This window comes from Zalophus californianus, chromosome 13 (genome assembly GCF_009762305.2).
Source record: "Zalophus californianus isolate mZalCal1 chromosome 13, mZalCal1.pri.v2, whole genome shotgun sequence".
Lineage (NCBI taxonomy): Eukaryota > Metazoa > Chordata > Mammalia > Carnivora > Otariidae > Zalophus > Zalophus californianus.
This window is the reverse complement of record NC_045607.1, coordinates 45568271-45583026: the sequence shown is the minus strand read 5'-3', so window position 1 is coordinate 45583026 and position 14756 is coordinate 45568271. Positions and strand designations below refer to the sequence as shown.

At 37.8% G+C, this 14756-nt stretch overlaps 1 protein-coding gene and 1 long non-coding RNA gene across 6 annotated transcripts; one reads left to right on the top strand and one right to left on the bottom strand.

Moving 5' to 3' along the window:
- Positions 1-6784: 6784 nt before the first annotated feature.
- IZUMO3 (IZUMO family member 3) lies at positions 6785-9691 on the bottom strand. 5 transcript variants are annotated; one of them, XM_027616463.1, is made up of 7 exons: positions 9252-9691; positions 9041-9115; positions 8803-8892; positions 8577-8594; positions 8032-8112; positions 7510-7600; positions 6785-7186 (listed from the first exon to the last, which is right to left on the bottom strand). In XM_027616463.1, exons 1-7 carry the CDS (start codon positions 9481-9483, stop codon positions 7057-7059), a joined length of 717 nt encoding a protein of 238 aa, XP_027472264.1. In that variant the 5' UTR covers positions 9484-9691; the 3' UTR covers positions 6785-7056. The 5 variants fall into 5 exon arrangements, with proteins under 5 accessions (XP_027472264.1, XP_027472265.1, XP_027472266.1 ...); XM_027616464.1 differs by having other exon boundaries at positions 7510-7597; XM_027616465.1 differs by lacking the exon at positions 8577-8594.
- A 102-nt stretch (positions 9692-9793) lies between these two features.
- LOC113934240 lies at positions 9794-14335 on the top strand. Its single transcript, XR_003523601.1, has 3 exons — positions 9794-9927; positions 10931-11000; positions 14219-14335. It is a non-coding gene; the product is annotated as an uncharacterized LOC113934240 (long non-coding RNA).
- The last annotated feature ends 421 nt before the right edge of the window (positions 14336-14756 follow it).

Sequence of the window (14756 nt, the reverse complement as noted above, 5' to 3'; positions counted from 1 at the left end):
TCCATCATTTATATTTTTAGAATTCTGTGCCTCTTCCCAAAATTATTGCCATGTAAATTCAGAAAACAGTAGTTGTTCCTTGGGGTAAGGGGCCATTATATGCCAGGAGTCACCATCGGGTGGGGGTGTATCTTGAAATTTTTTCGTGTGTGTGTGTTGAGGTGGTCATTACCTGAAAATGTCTCCTCTGGAAGGTCTGTCAGGGTCACAACCGGACTTTGATGTGTGGGCCAGATCTGAGGGTTAATCCCCAAGGAGGTGGGGGAAAAAAATAAACCCAACTTTTAAAAAGTCAAGCAGAAAAAGCTTATGGATTCTAAACCTGTGCTGTGCAATATACTAGCCACTTGGAACCTGTATCTACTATTTCATATATAGCTAGTGTTACTGAGAAATTGAATTTTTAATTTTCTTTAAGGTAGATTTAAAAACTGACACTGGAATCAGTGAATGAGAAACTTTTAACATGTTTGGAAAAACCTTGGATTTACTTTTCAACTATACATTTTATGATATATAAATGCATATCAAGTATTTCCAATTAAAAATTTCAAATTGAGATATGCTGAAAGAATAAAATACAAGCCAGATTTTGAAGACTTAGAACCAAAACAAATAAAAGAGCTCATTAATAATTTTACATATTGAAATGGTATTTGGATATTTGGGTTGAAATGTATTAAAATTGATTTCACCTGTTTTTAAATATTTTCTTAATGTGGCTATAAGAAAATGTAGAATTCTCTCTGTGGTTTACATTATATTTCTATTAGACAGTGCTGTCTAAAACAAGAGGAAAACACGTGGAAATAACCATGAGATACCAAGACTGTAAATGGGATGTGACAACAAAAGGGAGACACTAATGGCAAGTTAAGAGTTGGTAGCAAATGAAAGAGAAGCAGGTCCTTAGCCTACCTTACTGTGTTGGCAGATGACTAGCATATAATGCCCGGATTAGTTTAAGGGTTTAGGATTGAAAACATAACTTTTAAACCTTTCGTGCCTTATAATAAAAGGCAAATATGTTGTTGCTTTAATAATAATAATAATATTACTAGTTTTATTTTTAAAAAGTTACTGCATTTACATCTCTTTTTAGCCTTCCACATGGTATTGAATGCATTACATAGAGGCATTGAAAGAATTTTACTACAATAAACCTTGAAAACAAAAGATACCAGAATTATAGGACAGGAAAAATAATGTTAAATCAAATTTAATTCCAAGGATTGAAATCCTATGAGGCAGTAATATGGGCCACTTTATGTGAAATCTATTCCATAAACTAAATACTGGATTAAATTAATCCATTGGACAGTTTGGAACAAATTGTATTACATGGTACTTGCCATGGAAATCCTATTGCCCTCATGTTGAATAGTCTTTTTTCTCCACATAAGTAAGATGCAAGTTCACTGTAGAAAAGAAGTCGGAAACACCATAAAGCAACACGGAGAAAATAATCACTTGTAACCTACACCACCCAGAAATGACTATAAATTTCCCTTGTATTTTTTTTCAAGGATATACAGTTGGTTTTTAGACAGGGTTTGGTATGTTTTAATAAGCACCACATCACAAACTCTGTATTTAATACATTTCACCCCTTTCTTTGAACTCTCTTTGGACTGGTTTCATAGCCCAGACTGAGGTTATCTGTTATAGAAACAACAACTTAATAAATGATGTCTTGTTGGCTTGAAAGTATCATTCACATAGATTTCCAAAGTGACAAAGAGACAACCAGGAAGTGTTTTATTCGCTAGAAAATCTTGTTGAACATTTTCTGACACTATTAGTAAGATAAAGAGAGTATGGATGAAAGAGAAAACATGAATTCTGAATCCTGAAGAGCCTGTGCTTATTAGTACTTTCAGCAGAAATCATGAAGGGCCACCTCATCAAGCAGATTGATGAAGCCTCCTTAGGTTAAGGCTTGAAGTGTTCTGAGAGCAATGCCTCACAGAAAGCCCTGTGACCGTCCAAAGTGGAAGCTAGACAAATATGCCTACCTGTCATTGCTGCCTTTTGATTGGAAGGAGTTTGTATTTGTTTCCTCTTTAATAGGAAGATGCACATGCAATTATAAAATCACTTGGCAATGTTAGCAGTGCTAGATCTGAAAATGCAAACCCAAGGGCTTGAAGTTAGGCAAGCTCCTTGAAATGAAGTGGAGTGCGAAGTGCCCTTCATCTGTTCTTAAGATATTTACTTCCTTCCTCTGACTTTAGCTACTGTCCTTTTAGTCAGTCTTGCTATTCAACCTATTTTTAGGTGAGTTGAAAAATAACATGCATCTTGGAGTCAGGAAAAGCAAAGTCTCAGTGTAATGTTCCAGAGCTTCCAGTGTTTATTGCTTTTAAGACCATCAGGTATCTAAATGCCAACATCTTCACTGCCCCTTATCTACCTTCCACCTTATCCCCATAATCAGGGTAATTCGGGGGGGGGCGTGGAATATGCTTCAGTCTCCTGATCTCTGAGCTAATTTCTGGATTTAGATCAAAGTCAAAAATCCTGAGAATGCCTAGAAAGCTTAGGGTTTCTTCAGGTTTCTGGTCCAGTTGGCAGTAAGGCAGGCTGGTGGGGCAAAGTCAGCCAAGTTCCCCAGGCATACACGTGAAGGTGCTGAGAACTTCCCATAGCCCTTGAATTAGGTTTGTCACTAGGAACCTGTGTGCTTGAGTTGGGAATTTGGTATTTATTCGAATTCTGATCTAAAATTCCATGGAATGTGTTAGCTCCAAACAATGTTAAAGTAGCTCTTATTTCACGATTTCACAGCAACGTTGAACATCAAGCTGCAAAGGATTTCAAAGATGAAGACTGAGACTATAGTAGGCAATCTGGTAGACAAAGTATATGTGGTAATATTAAGAATATCTAGGGTATGCTCAATTCTAAATAACAGGATTCATCAATGCTTCATTTACATATTCATATTTGTATTAAACTAATATTCATTTTTTACTGTGTCAGATGTTACAACGAGCTCTATGCACAAACAGCAGATGTGATTTTTGATCTCTTGGAATCCGATTGAATTCATGGTTATGTAATATCCCTTAAGTCCTACAAAGCAAAAATAGAATGGGTAGTGATTTAATGTAGTTGGAAATGCTAACATAAGATTGGGGGGGGGGTCAGGAAATTCTTCCTTGAGTAAGTGATATTTACAGTGATGTAAAATTTTGTGATACATTGCTAGTTGTTGGGAATCTGAAGATAAACATGGCATAGTCCCTGTCCTTGAGGAGATCACATCTAGGGAAGAGATGTGCAAACCACTAACAGTCCTCTGTGAGATGTGCTCTATTGAAGCATATTAATTACTGTGAATCCTGAAGGTTAGGGGTAATTTGGTCTGACCATCTCAAGTGTAGGTTTTGAATCACAATCATTTTGAAGGCTAAGGAATATTACCAGGCAATCAAGACAGGAAATAATATAGCAAGTAATGGCTAGGAGTAAGAAAAAAATCCAGCGTGTAGAAGGGAAGGCCTAGGAAGGCAATTGGCCAAGGGTGAGATTGTGTATAGGGTGTGATGGTAAAACTGAAGGCGTGTGAAACACTGTATTAAAGAGTTTACACTTCTCTTTTAGGAGTGGAGGAGCCATTGGAGTATTTTAATTAGGAGTTTGAAATCAATTTGTGTTTATAGACTGATCATTCTGAGTGCAAAAGGAAGGATGGATTTGGTTTATGGAGAGGTGGGATTCAGAGAGCCTGATTAGAAGGCCATTGCAATAAGCCCTAAGAGAGGAGGGCAGAACTTCAGCTGTGGCAGAAGCCAGGGAGATTTAAGAGATTTAGGAGAGAAAATCAATGCTAATTGAAGACTGACTGTCTAGGATAGCTGAAGAGGAGAGAGGATTCCAGAATAAGTTGAGATTTCTGCCTTCTGGGTAATTCACAGTATGCATAGAGCCATTGCCAGCTAGTAGAAAAGCTTAAGATTTGGGGTTTGAATCCTGGCTCTACCTTGGAAGAAGTGACTTAAACTTGCCTAGCCTCAGTTTTTTATGTCTATACAAAAAGGGCTGAAAATAATTTTGTGGGATTTATGGGAAGATAATTATGAAAATGCTTAGTGAAATGCCTTGTCCATAGTCTGCATTCAACACGTATTTTCTTCCGTTTTAGGCATGCTGAGTTTAAAGCTGTTATTTTATGTCTAGATGGATATATCCAGTATGTATTCAGAAACAGAGGCTGAGGCCTTGGGAAGGGGGTGCAAATAGAAGCCTAAGAATTTGGAGATGTAATTATTAGATGATAGTTGAAATCATTTGACTGTATGAGATACCATAGGTATAAGAAAGAAAAGATTTGAAGTAGATTCTCTGGTGCTCCTAATCTAAATAAGTAGGCAAAGGAGGAAGAAGACCCTCCCCAAAGTAACTAAAACATGGTTTAAAAAATAAGATCAAAACCTTGGAAATAGGAACAAAAATAAGAACAAAACCTGCCTCATGTAAGAGGTGTGCTTTAAGAAAGAAACCATTAGCACTCTGACGAGTCCTAGAACTGACAAGTAACTTGAGGAATAAAGAGAACTCTTTGAATATAACAATTAAGAGATCACTGACAACCTTAGAACAATTTCCATATGGTGGTGAGGAGCAGAATGTGGTGATTTGAGGAAAGATTAGAAATGAAGAAATAAAAAGATATAGAATGTTCTTTTAAGAAATTTGGCACGGCAGAAATTTGGTAGGCAGAAATGGCTAAAGGGTAAAGAAAAGAGGCCTTAATTTATATTAATAGACACTGAGAGAAAAGATCTAGTATTGAAGCAGAGGGAGATAGGTGATAGGAGATAAATAATGAAGGAATATTCTAGAAGAAGCTGCAGCTCAGGAAATATAAATATAAATCATTTTGTGAAATATAAATCACAAAAGAATGCACTTGCCTGAGATGGTAGAAGGTACAACCTCCCTTTGAGACAGAATGTGAAGGAGTAAAGTTGGAAAGACTATTAATAATTGGAAATTAAGAAGCTTCCAGTATCTACCCAGCTATTGTTTTATCCCATTATTTAGCTTTTATTTTTTGTATTCTAATACATGTTTTGAGTACCTTAACTGGATTGGCTAGTACCTTTTAATGTTATCTCCACATAAAATGAATTATTAAATTTTCATTTAGTAAAAGCCAAGTGAAACCTCGCCCCTGTCCCTTTTTTTTTCCCCCAGAAAAGAGACCAAAAAAAAAAAAAAAGCTTGGAAAATACTGATTCTTAATAAAGTAGCCCCAAGAATGATAGGGTTGCAAAAAATCACACTATCTGTGCCAGAGTCTCAGACTATCAGAGAAATATGTTATTCTAATGATTTATATACCCTACAGAAATATTAGAGCTAAACTTTATGCGGTGTTGACATCAGGACATTGGAGTATATTTTAGCTCTTAAAATATGATTATTCCAGTAATAAAATGATTTGTATTGTTTCGCTATTGCTATAAATGAATTTTTGGTTGAGTGCTTGTTGGAAAACGGTTTTACATATCCTTTTTACAAATGTTAACTGTTAGCTCAAGCTTAAATTAGGATTGTAAGCAATTAATTTTGTATCACGTTTACATTTGAAAACAGAAGTACCACAAGACCTTTCCTAGTAGATGAACCCATAGTTTAATTAGATCATCTTCATTTTATTGTATTATAAACACATAAAAACATAACACAACCAGACCCTCCTCATAGTGGCAATTCTGGAAATGATAAAGACAAGGCTCTGGATTTATATTATAAAGTAATTACAGTAAATCCTTCAGGTGGAGCGATCATACACTTGAAAAACAGTAGTTCTGAAACTGATGGGAATTCAACACAAGGTCAACATCTCGAAGTCTCTCAAAGGAGTAAGACTATATAGAACAGTTATGTTTAAATTTTACCATCATGAGGGAATTTGTTGTACTCTATCCTTGGTCTTCATCACTTCTTCTCTACCTTCTACCTATGGATGATCTCATATTTTCAGGGTCACGACTTGCTTTGTTCAAATGCTTTGAAATACACTTCATTAGCTTTGATCTTCTTGCTATATTCTTAAATGTAAATCCAAACAGTCAGTGAATATCTGTTTTTGATAGTGCAACAAAATCAGTACTTAGTATTTTCAAAACTGAACTTGGGCCTTTTCCATCAAACTTACTTGTTCTCCTGTATTTCCTGCTTTAGTAAAGGATACAACCAAGTACCAGACACTTAATCTGGGAAGAGATCACAGTTTCACATTCCAGGTCGATATCAAAATCAACATGTTGTATTTCATTCTAGGCTTTTCCTTAAGCATGGCTGTTTTTTCAGTAGTGCCCATACCAGTTAAATTTCTTTAAAGAATATTGGTAATTGTGGGTTACTTTTTCTTCCTATTTCAATACTGGTAATTTGTACTTGTATTAAAAGTATCCAGTTTATCCGAGTATTAAGATTATTGTGAGAATTCAGTTAGATATAGATATAAAGCACTTCATAGGCTGCCATCCATATAAGAAGATTTCAACAGAAACAACTCAAAGAAATAGAAATTAATATCCAATTCAGTCATAGAACATAGAGGAAAATGGGGCAGTTCTCAACTACTCAGAATGAATATTTTGGATGTGTGTGTGAGATATCATGATGAAGATTAAATGTTACGTATTATCAAAGAAATTGTCTACATTGAACCAAATATAAATACGGAAACAGTAACAAAATAAAAAGATAGAAATAAACAGCCTTAGAAATTGAAATATTCTAATTACAGCCATTGATGAGAGTTACCATCCATGCATTTTTTATTATCATGCTGTGTATTATCTTTATGTACATTGGAACATACCAGCATTCCATTCTGTACAACTCCGGGTATATCATTTGCCCTTTCATTGCTTCCATTGCCCCAGGATAGCATAAGGATCTTTATTAGAGAAACTCTATTTCAGTTTTAAAATACTATGACTTTATGACCACAACACAGCTTAATTCTGAGTTTTCCGTTCTGGGTCAACACTTAAGAGAATTGTGAAAGACCTCCTGTCTGTGTCCATGTATTTATTATCTGATTCCAAAATCATCCTTCTCATCTGTCATCCTCATTAATTCTTCAAGTTTCTTCTCCAAATATTTCTTTAATGAACTCCGTATTGCCTTCATTTTCCTCCGATGAGACACACAAATATGGAATCTAGAGTAGAGAAACAACATAATCCCGACTTCAGTATTAGTAGGCTAACTCTTAAAGACAATTACATAATCATGTTTTCTTTCCCTTCTTTTTCTGGATACTGCTCCAGGAGTTGTCCTCATACTTAATTGTACCTCCTCCATTTCCTATGGTTCAACTTTTATCCCATAAACATCTGACCATTTCACTCCTGTCAGTATTGTATCCCAAACTTTGAAATGGCTTCTTTCCCCCTATTGCCATTGGAGGGGCGGGGGGAGGTTGGGCAGTCTCCTTGCCAAAGGAATGCTTGACCCAGTGTGTGGGGAGGGAGGAAAACTCACAGTAACAAAGCACTTCCCAATATCACAACTTCTGTTAGCAATATCAGAAATAGTGCAATCTCTCGACTCTCAGTCTTCTTTGAATCCTCTTCTGGAGGGAGAAAGAGGAAAATAGAAAATGAGTTTGGGAGAGGAAAAATACTAACTTGAGAACTTGATCCATAATAGATGCCTCTCTTTAACATCAGATAATTTGCTCTGTTCACCACTTCCATCACTGTTTTCTAGTTATTCTGATCTTCATTACTCTTAGATCCTTAGGTTCTACAAAATGTTTGCCCTACTGCCCCTAGCCTAATTTCTCCACCTTTAGTCCGGTCTTTCCATTTCTCAGCCCTTCAGTTGATCCAGTGCTCAGTAATTCATCCTGGTAGAAATTTTGCCCAATAATTTAGCTCTGATTTGTGACATTAGCATGATCTGCATAAAAGGTGCTCACCAAATATTTGCAGAATAAATGAATGGACAACTCAGTACCTTGATCCCTGGCCCCTACAAAGGCCGTACTACAATCTTTGTTACCTCCACAATACTCTCCTCTGAAGCATCGGGAGGTGGTGCGAAGACAGGTCCAACAATCCAGGATAGGACCTTCAGTCACGACTGATAAAGAGAAGAAAAATAACGGAAGGGGGCCATAGTGTGGAGTTTTCTTAGCTCAGACATCAAGTATGGATTAGATCTCGGGCATTTCCAGGACTCTTAATGTTACATTGCTGTGAATTTCTTCTTCCCCTAGCAATCAAATTTCTTGATGGGTCAAAACCTTCTGTAACTTAAGTCAGATCTCTGGGGAAGAAGTGGGAAAAATGATACCTCAGTGTATATTGGTCCTATGGGTTATAAGCTATACTTTGGAAGGCCTCTAAGCACCTTTAAACTCTTTGTGTTTGAGATTTCATGAGATACATTTTGTTGTCAGGTCTGATTGACATTCCCACCCCCATAATCCCAACTCTAGGAACTGGGTTCTCAGTGTGACAGGTGGGAGAGAGATGGCCATATAGAGCAAATGAGATGGGAAAATATGGAGGGAATTCTTAAGGTGTCCCTGGTACTATACTCACCGCAATCTTCAGAACAAGCTAAAAGAGAATCAGAAAGTTCTAATGAGCCTATAATCAACTTAGTCGATTATATGCCCAGTAGTCTTCATTTGGCTAGCCATGACGTTCCAGCCACCCCTCCATCCACTCTAAATAACTGTAATATGAAACCACCTTCCTCCTCTCACCCTCATTTCCTATTCCTTTCACATAATTTCAGTGTTGTTAGATAGACATCTTTTATTACCAACTTCAGAGAAGTTCTTTAATATCTCTTTCAGTTTGGATTCCAGGTTTTGGCGGACATCGAGAAGCTTGCCTTGAAGGATAAAGGCACCTAAGGGGGGGGGGGATGGACATCAGAAACTAGGGGTAGCCTTTCCCTTCAGAATTTAATCCTAATTGTTTTGTCTTGTTTTTCCAAGGGAACTTTCCTTATACTTGCTTGGGCAATACAGTCTTTTATCACTGAAACAGTATCTCACCTTTCCATGTTTCATTGCCCAGTTTATAAAGCTCATTCTTCAGCCATATTCTTAACTTGATAACCTTATGAACAGCTAGAGAGGAGTAAAAGGTACATGTAGGGGAATAATTACATCTATGGAGGAAATTATGTGGACCCAGGTGCACTCTTCCCTGCCTCCCCTTCTCCCTTTAACCCACAAAACTCTCAGGGACTCAAACTTCCCTCACCCAACACCCGAAGCATCTTGTCCCTGTGGGAGACCTTGAAGCTTAAATGGGTCATTTCCTTAGTCTGCCGTTCAAGCAGATGAAATCGGCCGGGGACTTCTGAGGGTACCATCTTTGCCAGCAAGGACCTAATATCTTCTGTGAATTTGGGGTCACATTCCAAGCAGCCTTTGACTCCATGGAAGGCTACCAGGGACAGGGGCAGGAGCAGGAGCAACCACAGGTCTCCCATTTCCTTGCCCCAACAGCCGGTTGTCCCGGCAACTAGTTCACCTAGTTCCCTTTTCTTCAAAAATCCAGGAATAAGAGGTTTGTCCTGGATAGGCTGACTTCACCTTCCCCTCCATTTCCATCCCACTTCTAGGCAATTTCGTTTCCCTAAGGATCTTCAGTTGTTTTCTGACTTTTATCCTTCATTTCAGAGAGAGGGAACTGCCAGTTGGGAACCAGATACCTGAGTTCTGAGTGTAGAATACAGAGAGAGAGAGAAATCTTGAGCTCACATAAGCAAAGTTCCATGCAGAGACATACCTCAGAAAAAGGTTTTCTTCAGGTTTCTCCTTTACTTTGCCTTCAGTAAATTCTCACATCCTTCCTGACCATAGTAGTGTCTCAAGAAAGAGATCGCATAGGACCTTAGAGACTGCTTAACCAAAATTCTACTGCTATAGAGGAGGTGAGGAAAATCTGGACTATTTAGTTGCTTGGGGTCCCAGTCCCTGATGGTAGCAGTATTGTTGAAAATTAGTCATGGGTGTCTAGATGTAATTGATATCACTGATGATAATTTTGATGTAATTGATCACTTCTCAGAAATTTAGGCTATCTTTGTCTGTAGGATGATTTCCCAGCCATGCTATATAACCTTCTTATATCATTCTTCTTATAAAGAGTCTGAAGCAAGGACACCAGAAGCAACCATTGAGGAATATATGGTGATAAGTGAGACTCCAGTAACATCCAGGGTTCATTAGTGGGTGCATCTTACAAGTACAAAGAATGAGATGTGAGGCATGTTAGGAAACAAGCACAGGTACCATGGGCTGCTTTCTCAGGCCACTGTGGAAGGAGCCCAGATACTCGGTTCAGTTTAGGGCTCTTTGAATAAGAATGTTCTTTGTCATTTGAAGAAATTAAGGTTGCTTTACAGACTTTGCAGGATACCAGTAACAACTTCTCTGTTATATTGCTTGTATGTCTGTGACCTCCTGGAAACCAGGGAACCCTGGGATCTTAAAAGGTTAGTGGTAGAATTGAGAGCCTAAGGTATGGGAAAGTTAAGGAGTGAAAAGTTGTGACGGAAGTACAAAGAACTACTACTAATTATATGCCTACCATGTGCCAGATATGGGATGTACTAAACACTTGTGATTATTGCAAGTCCTGATGGCACAGCAATACTTTGAGAAATTATCCCAATTTTATAGATAGGACTCTGAGGCTCAGAAATGTGTCCTTTCTACAAAATAATTTAGTAGTCATGGAATTAGGATTTGAACTCAGGTCTGTCTGATTCCAAATTCTATATACTTTATTCACTGCCTGACAACATTTTCTGGGATAATGCAGAAAATGATTTCTTGGAATTTGATAAATCAGATGATTGCAAGGGGAGGAAGCAGTTCAAATCCTCTGATGATCCACATTCACACCTCTACTCTGATTTTATTTTCCCTTAGGCTAGATGATCTCATCTTTAGATGATCCTCCTAAGGATTTGCACATGCTGAGGTCTGAAGCCATTTTGAGGTAATGGGATTAAACTAACTCTGGAAACTGAAGTTGGAGACTAAAAGGGGCTAAGACTTGGCAGGCAGGTAGCCAGGTATGAGGAAAAACTGTTCTTTAAGGGAAAATATACATTATAGATGAGATGTTTTCCAGTTAACAGTACATACTTTCAGCTTGGACACTTAAAGAGAATGTGATGGTATAATATTACTAATTCTGTTCAGTGGCACATTATCTTGATCCAGACAATGTGCTCTTACTATTTTTATCCTTGCCTCATTCTTCCCACTTAATTTTCAGTCCAGGATTTTTAGGATGCGAGAAAAAATGATTCGACTTTCGGACAGTCTTGGGAAGACTGAAAATAGCAAGCCACTTTCTAAAAAGACAGAACTTGTAATTGAAGGGGACATATAAGAAGGAAAATAATGGAGGAAATAGCACCTTCATGGAGAAAACAGTAAACGGATAATAATAGCATGAACTGATGTTAAAGGCAGAGGTACACACAGTTTGTTCCTTCTATAGGAAGACCGAGAAGCACTAAATCTGGAGGAATTTCTTCTAGAGAAGCTGGATCTAGGACACTAGAAACAGCAGTTAACAAATACATGGTGGGAAGTGAGAAACACAACAATATTTAAGATGCTTTAGGAGAAGCATCCTGAAAGTACTGATAATGGAATGGATGACATGTAAGAAAATAACTACAATTATCCTGGGCTAGTTCTTTAAATTCAGTAGATATCAACTATTTGAAAGTTGGAAAAGAAGAGCCATCTGGAAATTGATAATATAATGATCACATTACTTAATTAAAATAGCGATACTTGTATCTAGGAGGCGAAAGGCTAATACTCAGATCCTTCACTGATTATGCTAATATTTGGTTTGGATTGGCATGGAGGGGATATGATTTATAGTCAGTGAGAAATTGTGGAATAGCTAACCAAACTCTCTATTTGCTTAAAAGAGTATAACAGGTATATAGTATCACACACATGCATAATATTTTACCAAATATATATTTATTCATTTGTAATTCTTAGATAAGATTCCTGGGTTATTCACAGATAGAATATGTGTTGTATATGTTCTTTTTCTACAAAACAATTAGTCCTAATATCTGGTCCCTCTTAAGGGCTAGAATCAGTTGTTTTGTACCATTTGGCCTTTGTTACAAATCAGATGATACACTGAGGTTTAAAAATCTAAAAAACAAGTCTCATAAAGAAGAGCAAGAAGCTTCTTAACAATAATTTTCCCTCAATCCATAGCAAATCTGATTCCCAGATCCATACAAAAAAATAAAAATAATGAATCTTTGTGGCTCAAGCTTCTTGTAGCCTCTTTTCTTGTGGATTACTTTTCCCAGCCGAGCCCTGCTGCATGGTTTCCCCATCAGTAGCACTTCAATGGATGCCCTAGAAGTTTGGCAAATAATCCAGATACCCCTTGTAGCCAAGTGAGATTAAATTATTTCCTAACTATAATCTGGGACTAGGAAACCTGTACTTGGTATCTGGTCATGTTATTAAGCTGTCTATCTAGGCAGCATAATAATCATAATTTAAATGTTGAAATAATTGCTATAGTCCAGATCTTTCACATGTAAAGTGATTTCAATATTTTCTGTATGCCTGTCCATTTATAGCCCATTGTCCTTAAGCCAGTTTTTCTCCCCATAGTCCAGTCATTCTTGAGAAGTCATAAGGTTGGAGCTTGGAAGACTTAGAAGGAATCACTCTCTCTGGTAGGAAAGCAAATGAAAAGAAAAGCTGATCCTATCAGTAGGGATGGGAAGAACAGGGGAGACAATGGCCAAAGATGTATGTCATAACCTCTTCTCTCTACACTAGGGTCCCAGAAGGGGAGATTATATTAGTTAGGTTAAAGGGAATACTACAGGAAAGAGTAGCTTCTGTCCTACATCCTTGAGGAACCGCCAAGGCTACACCAGTTACGCACGTGTGACAACTGTACCTGAGGAAAAATAGTAGACCTGGCTAATAGAAGGCACTCCAGAGACCATGCTGGTACCCTGTGTTGTGGAAGCACCACTCTGCTTCCACCAGCTGCCGGCTAGGCAAGGATGTGCAAATGAGCTCAGATATGACTGGGAAACGTGCCAGTGTGTGTATATCAAGGCTTCCGGTAGTGGGAGCCTGTCTGAAAGATGGATAGCAAACCACTAGGTCAGGAAAGGAAAAGGCATCTGCAGCAAGCCCCAAGAACTTGATGGGGCCAAATTGTCAGGAAAGACTGCTAGACCCCAAGGAAATAGAGAACAGGCCCAAAGTGCTCTGCATGCAGTTTCCTAGAAAATAGAAGATTCAGAGATGGGGCGGTACCAAACTCGCCTTAGAAGATACCAACACGTTAGCAAAGAATAAAACAAATACACTCAACTTTACTTATTTATTTATTTTAAACATTTTTTAAAATGTTTTATTTATTTATTCATGAGAGTCAGAGAGAGAGAGAGAGAGAGAGGCAGAGGCAGAGGGAGAAGCAGGCTCCCCGCCTAGCAGGGAGCCCGATGCGGGACTCGATCCCAGGGCCCTGGGATCATGACCTGAGCCGAAGGCAGACGCTTAACCATCTGAGCCACCCAGGCACCCCAAATATACTCAACTTTAAAAAAAAGTCATTCAAGGGAACACATATTATTAGTGAAGAAATCCACTGGATAATTTACTGAAGAGGAAAAGGCAGGGGTTTTAAATAGGAAAAGTTCAAGGTGATTGTACTTACTACCATTTTAGCATACTTGATAAGATGGATTGAAATCATAGTTGGACTGGTAGTTAACACCAGCCTGATTTTTCAGTGATTAGGACAGTGTTTTCTTAGGCCCAAGGGGGGACTAGCATCCCAGAGTTATTCAGTGTTCATGGTTCCTTATCAGTTTTAGGGGGTTAGAGCCAGTTGGAGTAAAACATAAAAGTTGTCCTATCTCCTGGGAAAGTGCTGCTGTCAGGGGAAAACTTTCCTCTATATATCCAAGTGTCCCTTCAACTATGGGGGTATCCATGAATTGACATAACCCTCCCCCCACATCTTTCCATTCCTATATTCCGTTTTGGACGGAAGTAGGGGGAATGGGAAGGAAATACAAAAGAATGATTTTTACAAAAGGTATTTAGTTACCAAAAAAAAAAGTGTTTAAATATTGGGTGGGATTGAATTTATCGTATTCTGCTGTTACTGCTTTTTTTCTTTGCTCTCTTGTGAAGTGAGAAGTGAGGAAGCTCAGAGAAAGCACAGACCAGTTCCAGAACACGATGAAGCTATGTCTCCTTTGTATATCTGAGAAGAGTGTAAATAAATGTGTGATCTTGCAACATAAACACCATAATACTTAATTCTCAAGACAAGCTTGCATTACTATTTCCACTTTGCAGAATATGAGCCTGATGTTCAGAGACACTAAGGGAAGTGGCAAAGTTCACCCACCCAGTAAGGGAAAGATTGGCAGTAACACAAGTTTGTCTGCTTTCATAGTCCTATGTTTCCAAAATACCAAAACATTTCTTGAATAGACTTAATCCAAGGTACAATTATTATTCCCTCAAATTAGTAAGAATTTCCTAAAGGAAATTATTTTTGCAAGAAAGGAAAAAGGGTTTCTTATTTCCCATTAGTTTATTTTTTAAAATAAATGGAGTTTATAATCCTCAATAACTTTTAATATTTCTTCCACACCCAATTGTTTTTTTCCCTCCTCTTTAATTACTTGAATAAAGGATTGAAAGAATATTTATATTCTACTGT